Source organism: Amphibalanus amphitrite, unplaced genomic scaffold (assembly GCF_019059575.1).
Source record: "Amphibalanus amphitrite isolate SeventyFive unplaced genomic scaffold, NRLGWU_Aamphi_draft 000101F_arrow, whole genome shotgun sequence".
NCBI lineage: Eukaryota > Metazoa > Arthropoda > Thecostraca > Balanomorpha > Balanidae > Amphibalanus > Amphibalanus amphitrite.
Window position 1 is genome coordinate 430,596 of NW_024881596.1, and position 13,166 is coordinate 443,761.

Below are 13,166 nucleotides of genomic sequence, written 5' to 3' on the forward strand. Positions count from 1 at the left end.
TGGAGAACTGACCTGCCTGGTTAGCTCCTTCCGAGCCATGATGCTCCATGGGATGGTTGGTTTTGTCCCGGGCGCCTGACGGTTTACAGCAGCGTTGACACGTCTCTGGTTATCCTCCATTCATGTTGCCCTTATAAGATGCCTTTATAATATAAGATGTACTTTTTGTACAATGAAGCTGTTATAAATACCGGCGTAGCGTTATGTACCCTAGCATTTTGTTTTCTCCCTCGACACTGATACCAAGAAAACGAGACATTATTCACCAAAAGGTTTTCTTAGAGTCAACGTTTTGCACCCAATACGTGATTTATCTTACATCGATTCAAAGCTGGACCACACTGAAATAAATTGGGCAGCCAAATGCAAATCTAAGCAATTTCACTTTTACTAAACTAAAGTAAGGTAAGGGGTGGCTGGAGCCTCGAAGAAGCAAGCAGTAAAGAGTTCCGCGTAATTAAATTGCACACGATTTAATATCGATCTAAAATGACGCAAGAGCGCAAGAGTCGCCGAATTTGCCGATGTTTGAATGAAATGGAAAAATCGCAATATCTCGTGGTCAGATGAAAGCCCTTCTTCCACTTACATGGATGTTTTTTATGGAGTAAACGAATGAATGAATGAATGAATGAATGAATGAATGAATGAATGGTAAATGAAAAAACTTTGTAATTGCTGTAGGAATATAAAATAAAGATATGCAATAAGCGTTAATGTAGTGACTGTTCATACTGATAATCTCCAAAATATCTGAAAACAATGCCTCTCGATTTATATTTTATTGCATGACAAGGCACAATCATTAATCAGTCACGTTCGGTTCGAACGGGCTGAAAAGCACCAACACGTCTCACAATTACAGGCAGGTCGACTGTCGGAGCATAAGAAACGCATAAGCCAACGACGCTTAATTTTGCAAACAATATCAAGCGGCATTTCTTTCTAACGAAAAAGCATACCCATACCCAAGTTAACGTTGGGTTGTAGCTCCAACTCATATAACCTATTCAGTTGACAGCATGACTATCGATGCATCTACCCACACGTTTCTGATTAGGCATTGCTAGCACATTGTCTATAACTAAGTGGCATATGTTACATATTCATAAATACTGTTTGTTGTCATCACGCCACACAAAGCTCAACATATCGCTGCACAGCCAGCCACCCACCAAGCAAGGCTGGGACGCTCGTGACCTTCCTGCTCGGAGTTTTACCTACACACATCACTCGTGCAGCGCTCTCACACTAAGATCACATTGTTTGGGTGTACGTCACACACCGCAGTTGCTAGGCGCGCCAGGCGAAGATAGGACGGTGACGAGTTAAATCCGCCGGCACTATCAGACTATCCCGGGCTGTTCCAGAAACAGCGACTTACTCTGGTCCTTCTGTGAGCCCTTGCCGCATCTGGCCCGGCCCAAAGTCACCTTTTGCACGGTCTCTTGGCGAGAGGAGTGGCCGTGAACCTCACACTGCGTTTTCCTTGCCCCGTCACTTCAGTAGGGGTAGGCAAAGTACTCCAATGGCGCATCATCACTCGCTCATACCAGTTCCACGCCACTAATCAATCCAGCGGTCACCGCTCGCCTTTTCCGGGCTCCGCCACTCGCCCTCTCAGCCTCACACCACTCGCACCACCAGGCGACCGCTATTTGTCCCCTAACGTCTGCCTCTTGCCCCTCCGACATCTGAAGGCAGCCGACACAGCCGGCGCCAGTCTCCCTGAGAGCCCCTCTGTGCGCCTTCCTACGATCCGGGCACGGTCAGACCGACACTGCTGCCCATCAGGTACTTCTTGTAGACCGCCTGGATGGTGCTCTGGAGCTCCTTCAGCAGCGACGAGACCTCCTCGCCATTTGACTTTTGTTTGCGCGCCTCCAGAGCCTCGATGGCCGGAAAGTCCTGCTTCGAGCAGCAGTCCAGGAACGACTGGAAAGGTGAAACAGCGATGAGGTCAGCGCCTCAAACTGGCCTTGGTGTCAGATGTAACTAACCAGGGCGATACAACTGACGGGACTGGCAAGTTGCGATCTCGACCAAGCAGAGTAACGAGTAAAACCGACAGATAAGTTATCTTGCAACTCATATCTCACATTTAGACACAACATTCATGTAATCACGTCATACTGAAGAGGCAGTCTAAGCCTCACCGCCTGAGCTCTCTCGCCCGCCTTCACCATCCTCCGAGAGCGTTTCTCACCTGAAGAATGTCGCTGCGCTGCTCGACACTAGGCATGGTGTCCGGGGTGACGCTGGGGTCCAGGTCATCCATCCCACTGGCGATGTAACAGGTCTGCAGCTTTGAGAACAGCACCCGGTCTGCAAGGAAAGAGAGATCTTTCGTGAGTGTCGATAAACAGCACAAAAATATCCGGTCAGAGGGGTGAGAGGTCAAGAATATGTATGGGGAGGAGGGCTGGAGAGGGGGAGAAGGAGAGAGAGAGAGAGAGAGAGAGAGAGAGAGAGAGAGAGAGAGAGAGAGAGAGAGAGAGAGAGAGAGAGAGAGAGAGAGAGAGAAAGAGAGAGAAGTAAGCTGAAAGGAGAGAGCGAGATAAAACCATATCGTCCAAATCGACGGGCCTTAGCAGCCAGCGAATACAAAGCAGATCGGTAATAATCTATGATACTCCAACGCGATCTTCTCACGACATGTAATACGGGTTGCGAGACTGAGATTTAGATTCAGGGAATGGAAGCACCTGCCATCAAAGTAGGTCAATACGAAGCAACATTTCATCAGGCAGTATACTGTATGCTGTGAGGCGCATGGGTGCATGCGAATCGTGATGCACGGGTTGCGCCAGTCAAATGATGTTTATTTTATGGCGTCTGCGGTCACGGATAGAATAAAAACGATTGTTCTGCCGCATGCGATTATTTCGTGCCTGCTAAGTTGGCTCCAAGTTGGCTTTACGTTGACGGCAGTCCGTCTCTAGCAACAGCTGAGGTTGCACCTAGCGATAAGAGCTAGCTATGAGCCAGACTGTTGACGTCACAGAATCGTATGCCTTTGTTATGCCAGGCGGATCTTCCAAAACCACGCATCACACCAATCCACAAAAAAAAGAAATGAAATGAGGAGCAAAGGTAATTGCATGTGTCTAAGCAGATCTCATCCCGATGGTATGTTTCTGGGATGCACATTTCCATGCATGTCACCCTCTCAAATTGCTCGAGTCATCCGCAAAGCACGCTCCCATCTCAGGTAAACACTGATGATATTCAGGGTAACAATGTAGGATGAAAGCCGGCGGTGGGGTTGAGGTAAGCGTGTTGGACTCCAGACTCTGAGCACATGACGTGGTTGTAGTACCCAGTAGCGCAATGTCGCATGTTTTCATTGTTTATCATTGCCTGGAGAGCTTGTATGCCACTCCCCTGGGCACATCATGAGTGGCCCCTTGTGCCTGTATATGAAAGACCCATTCTCAACGACAGCATCAATGTAAAAGTAAAGCATTTCTGCAACTTTTGTAAAATATTCATCTTCATTGGCGGAATATAAATCGAGCAATAGTTATTCGAAAATAGTAGCAACAATAATTTCATCGATACAATTCAATGAAAACCGTGCAGGCCAACCGTGGCCCGTGCCCCTAATGAGTATGGAGGTAGTGGCGTGTATGGTATAGTTGAACGACCACCATCACTGCTCGGCTGCTCGGGTATAGTCTGGAAAGGCCCGAACATGTGTCCTATCCATTTTCAACCGTCTACAATTACATATCCATTGACTGTCTAGTGTCTAGTGTCTACCGGAAGGGACAGTATCAGCGGCTGTGACGTCAGCAGCAGCAGAATGAACTGAATGACAGCAGCATCAACTGCAGGTGGGTCACAGTCCGACTCTGTCTTACATCAGCTGCCGTCTGACGTGGCCCTGGGGCAGCAGACAGCTGGCCGGCTGCTTCAGTGACGTTTCTTTCAGGACAGCGATGCATAGCTCCAAAGATGAGTGCTCGGTTAGGACGGGGTCATAGGAGATTGATGTGTCAAAGTGGACTGTCGTGGGTGTAAAGCAAACGGTCGACAGGGATTTTCCATCTGATAGTTTTGGACCATTTTGCAGGTGTTAACACGGGGATTGTAAAAGTGGCACATTCCTGATAGTGTGTTAAAAAGTACAATCGTCAGTTAAAGAAACGTTTTAGTCGAGGGAAAACATAGGAGTGCTTGAGGACGGTGTCATTGGAGACTGACGTGAATCAACTTCCAGTGAGAAGTTCAGACCGAGATAAACATGTTAGCCGACAGACCAGCAGGCAGCTGAATCGGTTATCCTTCCGCACCCACGCCATATGAAGCCTCGGAACACTGCTCACTACAATCGGCCAAATCAGGCACCTCTGGCTGTTTTCCGCCGACACTGACTTGTGATGCTGCATTTGTTATTCAGCGACCAGCCGGCGTATATACGACTGTGGCGGAAGCCGAGACACCGGCTCGATATAGGGAGCGCCGTTCGCCGCCATCGACACGACGCGACCACCGTATCAGCCGCGCAGGTGTAGTCTGTCTGTCTGTCGCCCGCGCCGCCGGGTCAGGGCCGACAGGGGGCACGGTGCGACCGACGTACCCCTGTCTAGTCCGCCGGTCCCTGGGGCACCTTGTGCCCACACCACACCACACTGGCTAGAGGAGGAGTGTTCAAAGGCGTCACTCGAGTCCACAGGCGTCGCTAGCGGCTTCGCTCGAGCGGCACGAAGGCATGTGGTGTGGACCAAACATAAACATGCTGAGAGCGTGTTAATAACCAGTTGCAGGGCTCGCGCACAGGAGTGGCGACAGCACATGTAAACGACTAAGTGAGACGCCAATGACAAGCGAGATGCAGCAGGCGGTTCCATGGCTGCACAGTACGCGTTGTGACATACTTTGCGGTGGGGGTTTTCCTCTTCCTGAACAGGCCTCTTGATTTATTGCAAGCATATTTCCAATAATGAGATTGTGGGCATTCATAGAAGAGGGCAACCGCAAGTGACCAGCCCTGCGTTCATTGAAGCTTAACAAATTTGATTACTTCATCAAACATACAACAAAGACTTGTCCTGGAACTCGTTTTAGTGCACTTTTAGTAGTACTAAAGTATTTTCAGATGATTTTGATTGAGGCGCAACGATCTGATTGCATTCACGATGGCACACGACTAATTGATGGCTCAGGTCTTGGAAGCATTTGAATTTTGAATTGCCGCCTAATAAAAACATGACGAAAAGTTACGACCTTCTCACTACCCAGCTCGTAATTGGGTCTCATACCAACACACAGATGAGTGTCCTGATTTATGAATTAGCCGGCCGGCCTACCCCCGCCTGCGTTCCCGAAACCTCGTCCTCCGGCCGGGCGGCCCAGCCAGTCCGATCTCCGGAGGATTATTCGGGCGGTCCGCCTATCGGGACTGGCATCTGAGCTGGCCGGCTGGACCGCTCTGCTCTTCATCCTCCCTCTCCCCGGCCCCTTCCGGCACTCTACCACTGCGGTCCGGAATTCCAGGGAACCCGGCCGGGACGTGCGCCCAACGTAAACCGATCCTGGGCTCAGCTCATTTCACGTGAAAAACGGTCCAGTCGCCGTATCGATGCGGATCTAGTGAAGGCTCGCCGGACGTTTGGGAGGCATGGGTGGCTCGAAGCTTTCAAACAGTGCACTGGTCGGACGGTGCAGCGTGCACAGTGCATAGCTGTTTCTATTTTTAAATGATCTGTACAGTGTACAGGAAAAAGACAGTTGAATTGTCGGAAACAGCTGGGTCAAACGTAAAAATAGCATCAAAACCGCGCAATTTTTTTTTTTGCATTATTCAGGCATGTCGCATAGGTTCGATGATTTTTTTTAGAGAACTGAGAATCTATACACCATAAACAAAACGATATTGATAGTCATAATTCATTACGCGGCTATGCTTCTCAGTAACCAATTTAGCTTCACCAATATAGTATATGCAGCGTGAGTGTGTCCGTAGTCAGTCCCATGTTGCAGCAGCATCCAACAGCACGCACCATCGTCCAGAACATCGTCTGGGCTAAGAGTCGTGCTGCGGGGACCTCGACCGATCAGCTGATGGTGCAGAGATGGCACGGGCCTCACTCCCGGAGAACAAATCGTGCCGAGGCACCCAGCTCAGAGGGGCATGCTATGGGCATCTGGTCAGCAAAGTGACTTCCGTGTTGGTCAACAGAGTTAGAGATCGCAGCTATAGGTTATGTACAGGGATCCGCAGCTGCAGATCTCTGTACCGACAAATGGAGACTGAGCGGGCAGCTATTTACAGTTCAAACAGATGAAAGAGAAACAGCTCGGGGAGGTATCGATTATTTGAGTAAGCATGGGTTCCAGCAACGGATTTCGATCAGTTCATCATCAGTTGCTTTTCAGACTGGTGTTACCGATTTATGTCATCGAATGACATCATTACCGAATGGTCCAAGCGAAACAATGTGAATTCTTATAACTTGGAAAACAAATACCGGGAACGGGCTGCATAATGCATAATGACCTCTGCGTGAGATGATTTAACATTCAGATAATAAGCAAACGTATCTACGAAATGCCGAGCAGTTTCATCAGCTCAAAGTGCTTTCCTCTCCCGTTCAACCCTTCTGACACTGACTGATATACAATGACGTTACAAATGCCACTGGTGCTGACGTCCATCCATCGCGCTGATAATTGCTCACTTCCATCAGGCCCTGTCTGGCGCGGCTTGCGTCCCTGACACGTCGTGCCCGACCTGAGGGCCGCCCAGACACGTCGTGAACGATCTACCGCTCAGAATCGTGAGCCGACGTGGGCCCGACCGATGCACGAGCCAGTTAACGCCTGCTAAGTGCGGCCGGCAGGTACGGCAGGGCGGCGACGAGCCCCGGCAGCCGGTGCAGCGACGATACGACCACTTTGATCGACTAATGGACGGACTGAAAGCGGTGTAAGTACCGGCTTCTGAAAAGGTCAAGCACGGCCGTCTCAAACATCATCGTGGCCGAACGACGCCGGTAGCCGGCAATTCGCCTTAATGAGGCGGCATAGTGCATGATGATTGCATTCATAAACGTTGCACCAGCCTACTGTTTCAATAAATTATTCTTTCCAGGTGGCTTCGTTGCGTCAGTGTCATCTTCTCCCCAATCACAGACTTGAAGCCGTGAACGTGACATATGGCCCCAGGCCCACACTCCATGGTAGCATTCATTAAACTCCTTGCCAAGCTAAAAATAGTAACACTAAGTTTCCGTTAAGCCTGATAGGTCTGACCTTGGCTTTTAAGTAGCGGGATGACCAAATATACTACACATGAGACCTTCATCTGACAACACATTTCCCTTGGTGCAGGTAGTTAGATGTTTTACGCTGACTATAAGCACCGCACCGATTGTGATTTACCAAAGCAGCAGACATCAGTCTACTGATGATCATTCTGCGATAAGCTTTGTCAATAACACCGTCCGCGTCACATCCGCCCAAGCCGTTACGCGCACGGCATCTTTAGCGATAAGGCGTGACTCGCCTGCGTGGCACGGGCTGCAATCATGCAACATCGTAAAAGAAACAAATCCGGCAGACAGCCAGCTGCGGCCCGGCGGTGCCGCCGTGAATCAGTTGGCGATGGGCCAGTCAGACGGAATACGCCCAGCTCAATATCCGACTGACGTCAGGATCCCAAATCAAATCACACGGCCAAATTCCCCCACCGCACGCCAGCCGGCCGACTGAGGCGGCAAGCGTTCAAACGCCACTCGAGCACGGGCTGTCCCGTAGTTCGGCGTGAGGCGTGAGCCACAGCAGCGTAAGTCCTTCCTTTGCAACGGCTGCGAAAATCTATCCATCACACACCTGACAGCCTGTTTGAGTCGGCTCAAATTTGACCTGCTTGCAAACTCTTATTACCTTTTGTCTCTCACTTTTTTAGACCCTCTTGCCCTACACAGTTTATATGGCACCTCTTTTTTTTACCCGACCCGTATAACCTTACTGTCTGACCTTACCCGACCCGTACCCATCCTCTCTGACCCAGCCCCTACCACTCGTTGAATCTGACCCGACCCCTCTGACCTGTCCAGTCTGACCCTCCCGAACAGCTCGGCCCATGCTAAAGATATTCAATAGCCGGCGGCCAACCGATTGAGCCAGAGAACCAGCAAAACGTGCGCTTGGTGACACGAGTTTCCCGGGCCGCCGGCGCCGTCAGCATCCGGCTGACTATGTAAACGTGAGCACGTATCAGTGGCAAAGACCCCGATGTATAGTTGACAACCACGTGGGAGGCCGATGGGGCCGTACCAAACTGATCCAGGTTGAGCTCGTGACGTAGGAGCAGGTGCGGGGCTAATGTCGATTTTGAGAACATGGGGCCACATTGCGGGAGAGGAGAAGAGTTATCTATCTGAGGTGAAGCGAGGGAACGCGACAAGTAAAGGAGAATAACTTTTTATATCATCAAACTGCGATGGATATTCAAAGGTGACCTTGGGATGAAAATGATGTCACAAGACCTTTATTGGCAAGCGGTTTTCCTTGAATAGCCTGAGAAAGATTGAAATGAAGTCGAAGTATTTCTGAGATTTGATAGTTAATCTCCTGAAAGTATGTCAGGAGGATATAAACATCGCAGTTTTTATCACACAAACCTGAATGTGTGGACTTTATCACCGCAATCGTTCAATTTGAACACCGACGATGCTATCACGCTCATGAAACATTGCCGTTACTTTTCAATCATTTCATAAAAACCGATAACCGAACACAGAACTAGCTACCTCATTTCGCGATTTCCCATCTTGCACTAGTAAAAACGGCCCCAGGCGGTGCTTCCCAGACATCGTGAATGCCAATCATGGGTAAGTCGCGTCTCTTAGCGACATAATGGCCATGAATCGCGGCTGGGATCCCGCTGGAGGATCAAAACTGGAGACTTGACGGCCCAGAGACAGGCGTTCATCGACAAGGCCGAACGACAGACAGCTATACTTCGTGCACCGTCGACAGACAGAGACACAGACGGTGCACGGGCGCGGTGACGTCGTCCCGCCGACTAAATGTCATCAGACCGTTATCATAGACAACATACCGCACCCTGCCCACACTGGGATATCGCCCAGCTTATGCTGATTATTGCGCGATGAGCTGTGGTGGCTGAATAGCGCCGCGGATGGCTCTGCAGGCGTACTAGCAACCGGCCGGAATGAAAACAAACAACTATGTCGCGGGGATAAGCCGGCTTCTTGTAGTGCGGGAGGGTGTGAGGATGAGTTGAACAATGAACGAGTCTGACTGGTGGCATTCATGAGTTGCAGAAAAACCGACAGCTGAAGGATGTTGGTGTTTAAACGGTGTTATTCTGAATGAACTTATTGTATGTGATGATGTGTTGAAAAGGATAGAAGCTAGAAAAGTTATGGAAATGAAAAGGATAAAGTAGTGAGATGTGGGCATAACGTGTGTCGTGCCACAGCCAGGCATCTAGACGACAGAGCAGCAAATGTCTCTGAGTTGTGGCACATGCTTTTGCCCGTTTATATCGTGACGCCTAGCGCTGCCACGACGTGGCGGTACAGTGGAGTTTATGCCGATGGCCAGTGCACCGCCATAGACCCTGTCTTAAGTGCCGGCATGGTCCGTGACCTCGGGTAGTGTCCCGACTGTCGGCGTGGTCCCGTGTGTTTACTGCCAGCCAGGCATGAATTCCTGGCCAACTTTACTCTGACGGCGCGTCCCGTACCCGACGCTGGCAGCGCAGCTGCAGGCCGTGTGGGACAGTGGCTACTCCTCAATTACTAATAATTAGCGGTCACTGGTCACTCGCGTCAATCGCTGACTATTGGCCACTGGTTGGTGTTCAATAGCCGTATTGGAAAATGATTATTTGTTGCAGACTTGTTCACTGATCGCTGGTTAATTATTTTTGGTCGGTTAGGTATATCATAAGTCACTAGGCAAAGATAATTTACCTATCAGTACACCAACTATGGTCCCTGATCACTGGCCATTAGCCATCGATCACTGATCATTGGTTACCAACGACTAGCTGGCTACTGACTACTGGCCACTTCAATGAACACGATCATGATCTCAAGTCCGTGCCGGTATTTCTTGACCATTGACCAATGACCAGTGACCACTACAACTGTCCACATGGATGCCACAATGGCGATTCTGCTGACATGTTAGTATACTCGAGAAGCAGTGCCCAGCAAAGTGTCCCAGACGACTGGACAGGACAGACGGATGGGCAGACGGCGGCGTTTTAAGCCGCTTCAGTCAGCACGGTTTGGTGGAATTCCAGCCCTTCGTGACCGTCTTGTTTGTCACAAGAATTAAGAGCACAAAAAGTGCAAGTTTAACAACGGAGAGGTGTAAACACACCCAACAAAAATGAACTTGTTGGGAAAAGGGTTCGAATTAACACGGCAGGTGTGCCTTCCAAAAACTGGGGATAAGCGACGGAACTGGACTTGAAAGTCGGTAAACTGAGACGATCCGTTTTGTCAGCCAGCTAGCCGTCGGCGCCTCTCTGCTTTGATACAGAGCATCATGAAGCAATAGGGTTTAGGTCTTATCATAGGTAGTGAACAACATAATTAACTAATATCATGCATGCATATCATATCAGGATACATGCATCAATCAGCTCCACCCGTACACGACTCAACCCACGTCGCGTCCGACTTACCGTCGAGCACTTCATTGGTCGGCATGGCGAGCGCCGTCGGGCAGCGGACGGCGACCGTCACCAAGAGGAGCACCACCGGCACCATCGGCAGAGGCAGCGGGCACTGACGGGGCGACATGGTGGGTCTAATCGAGCTCTGTGACAGGGCGGCGGCACCTGCGCTCTTATACATCCCGAGCGCCGCACGCGGGACGACTGCCAGCGGCCGGTCGTCCGCCGACCGCCGACCGCCGCCGCGCCGTCCGTCACGTGACCCGTGCCGCCCGTCCACTGTCGGGTCACGTGACTGGCCGGCTGGCGTGTGGCGGTGCCGTCAGCGGCCGCGGTGGGCGCGCCGTCTCTCTGACTGCCCGCTCTGTCTGTCTGTCTGTCTGTCTGTCTGTCTGTCTGTCTGTCTGTCTGTCTGTCTGTCTGTCTGTCTGTCTGTCTGTCTGTCTGTCTGTCTGTCTGTCTGTCTGCCGGTGTCGGTGTGTGTGTGTCTGTGTGTCGGCCCGTCTGTCCGTCAGCCTCAGACGCTCGTAATTGCCGGTCCGTACGCCCCGAGGCGCTCTACCAAGGCCTGACGAGTTGCCGTGAGCGGGACGGGATGAGCGACCGGCTCCCCGTGCCCCCGGGCTACTGGCGCGGCACGGCACCCCTCCTCCCTCGCCCGCGGCGAAACAGTGCACCATTCACACCCGCTGCCCAGTGTCCATGGGCCGTGGAACGGCACTCGGCGACTCCCGCTCATGGCCAGACAACAACAACAACAACAATAACAGCAATAACAATAACAACGACAGCGTTACATCTTCCCCCGCGATACAAATGCTTGTCTCCCGATCACACCCAATGCCTGTCCGATCACAGAACAACTCATAGCAATTATGAACTGAAGCCACCTTCCGATCCACTTTTTGAACCTTGATTTGCATTGGGGACTCAGCAATGTACTTACATACCTCTCCTCTCCTGGGAATGGTGCTCGATGTTCTGCATGGTCGGTTGGAACATCGGAAGTTGTACATACTTAGCATAGTTACCCACAGCTTGCTCCTGCTGCTGAATATTCAGAACTCGGCTTCTACATGTAGTTCGAACGCGGCGTGAAAGCAATCGTCATCAATCGTCAATTATGATTGCCATTAGTAACGGCGATTGCAGGTCCTCCGAAATGTCACAGCATTTTCTACAGCATTGAAACAACTCACCGACCAATACTAGTCCTCTCGCAACCGATCGACAGTGACAAGATATCTTCCAATCGCCGGTCCTCTTAACCCGCGCACCGACGGGGGTCTGCGCCAACTTAGTACCGACGGGGGGGGGCGGATGACCGCCCCCCCCCCCTGAGATCTCGAGAACGAAGCAAGATAGCGACAAGCGGTAAACGGCATCGGATACGCACGGTCAAGATCTACAATTTTTACTAAGGTCATTTTCAGGTCAGGTCAAAGATGACGTCACAGGGGTCGAAAAAGTCAAAATGGCGGCGCTAAATATGGAGAGAGTTTTTCTCGAATAACTTTCGAATTAGTCAAGATAGGAACAAACTAAGGGCATCATCGTGATCCTCTCGTCAATCCGCATCGAATGATATATAAGTTGACCTCGAAAGGTCAAGGTCAAAGGTTGACCTCAGGTCACGTGACCTCGAGGTCATCATGTATATCATTCGATGCGTCTTGACGAGCTGAACACAATGAGACCATCCACGCGTCTGTATCTTGTTCCTGTACGGAGTTATTGGCCAAAAACCTTTGGTGACCTTTGATGACGTCACATGACCTCACAGCTGCCCAACAGCAAAACAGACCTCAAGGTAGTGAAGGTTGATCGTATATGAAGTCATGTATGGTATATGGGGCCATTCCGACCCGTTTTAGTGGTAAAAACAGGGAGTTGATTTTTCCCCCATTGACTTATAATGGGGAGGTCGCGAAATTGACCTGACCTTAGGTCACCGATATCAAAATTCCGAGATATACAAATTGTAGCTACTAATGACCTAATAACATCCTGCGACTTTCAAAGGCCTCCGACATCTACTGTAGCTCTGGCACGGTGACAAAGTTGCAAAAAAGTGACTTGAGGTTGGGTCATTCAAAGTGACCTGGTGACCTGACCTTGAAAGGTAGGAGGTTCAAACTTGCACACCATGTGTAAAATTGATAAGGGAATAGTCATACCAAATTTCGCGGCGCTACGCGCCGCGGTTTTCCCGCTATTCGCGAAAAACCTCAGGGGGGGGGGGCGGATATCCGCCCCCCCCCCGTCGGTGCGCGGGTTAAAGCAGGACGTCTAGACTCGACTCGACTCGACTCGACTCGCCTCGACTTTCATGACTCGAGAGTCGACAGTCAGGTATGACTCAGACTGCTCGAAGCCCCCAAATGACAAACCAACGCAACATATCTTCAAGAGAACTGAGCTATCTTCAAAATATTTAACTGGATGGCGTCGGTTGAGAGAAAATACAAAGAAACCACCGCATGCTACTGAATCCGGACGGTTC

At 50.6% G+C, this 13,166-nt stretch overlaps 2 protein-coding genes across 3 annotated transcripts in view; both read right to left on the reverse strand.

Annotated features, from left to right (window-relative positions):
• Positions 1-534, reverse strand: part of LOC122380590 — a 28,173-nt gene extending 27,639 nt beyond the window's left edge. The window contains exon 1 of the mRNA XM_043363871.1: positions 13-534. Coding sequence (XP_043219806.1) covers positions 13-49 — 37 coding nt within the window. The 5' untranslated portion in view covers positions 50-534. The remainder of the gene's footprint in view (positions 1-12) is intronic.
• Positions 535-772: 238 nt separating this feature from the next.
• Positions 773-11,033, reverse strand: LOC122380609. Of its 2 annotated transcripts, none has more exons than XM_043363911.1 (3): positions 10,673-11,033; positions 2,207-2,325; positions 773-1,935 (listed from the first exon to the last, which is right to left on the reverse strand). In XM_043363911.1, the coding sequence occupies exons 1-3, from the start codon at positions 10,842-10,844 to the stop codon at positions 1,753-1,755; spliced, it is 474 nt and encodes a 157-aa protein (XP_043219846.1). In that variant the 5' UTR covers positions 10,845-11,033; the 3' UTR covers positions 773-1,752. The 2 variants fall into 2 exon arrangements, with proteins under 2 accessions (XP_043219846.1, XP_043219847.1); XM_043363912.1 differs by lacking the exon at positions 10,673-11,033 and adding an exon at positions 4,881-4,976.
• Positions 11,034-13,166: the final 2,133 nt, after the last annotated feature.

What these genes read in the sequence shown, in the direction of transcription:
- LOC122380609 (XM_043363911.1), bottom strand. Translation starts at nt 10,844, where the DNA reads ATGTATAAGAGCGCAGGTGCCGCCGCCCTGTCACAGAGCTCGATTAGA. An exon ending in GACCAATGAAGTGCTCGACG is followed by an intron (nt 2,326 to 10,672) that starts GTAAGTCGGACG and finishes CTTTCCTTGCAG; the next exon opens with ACCGGGTGCTGTTCTCAAAG. An exon ending in AGCGCAGCGACATTCTTCAG is followed by an intron (nt 1,936 to 2,206) that starts GTGAGAAACGCT and finishes TCACCTTTCCAG; the next exon opens with TCGTTCCTGGACTGCTGCTC.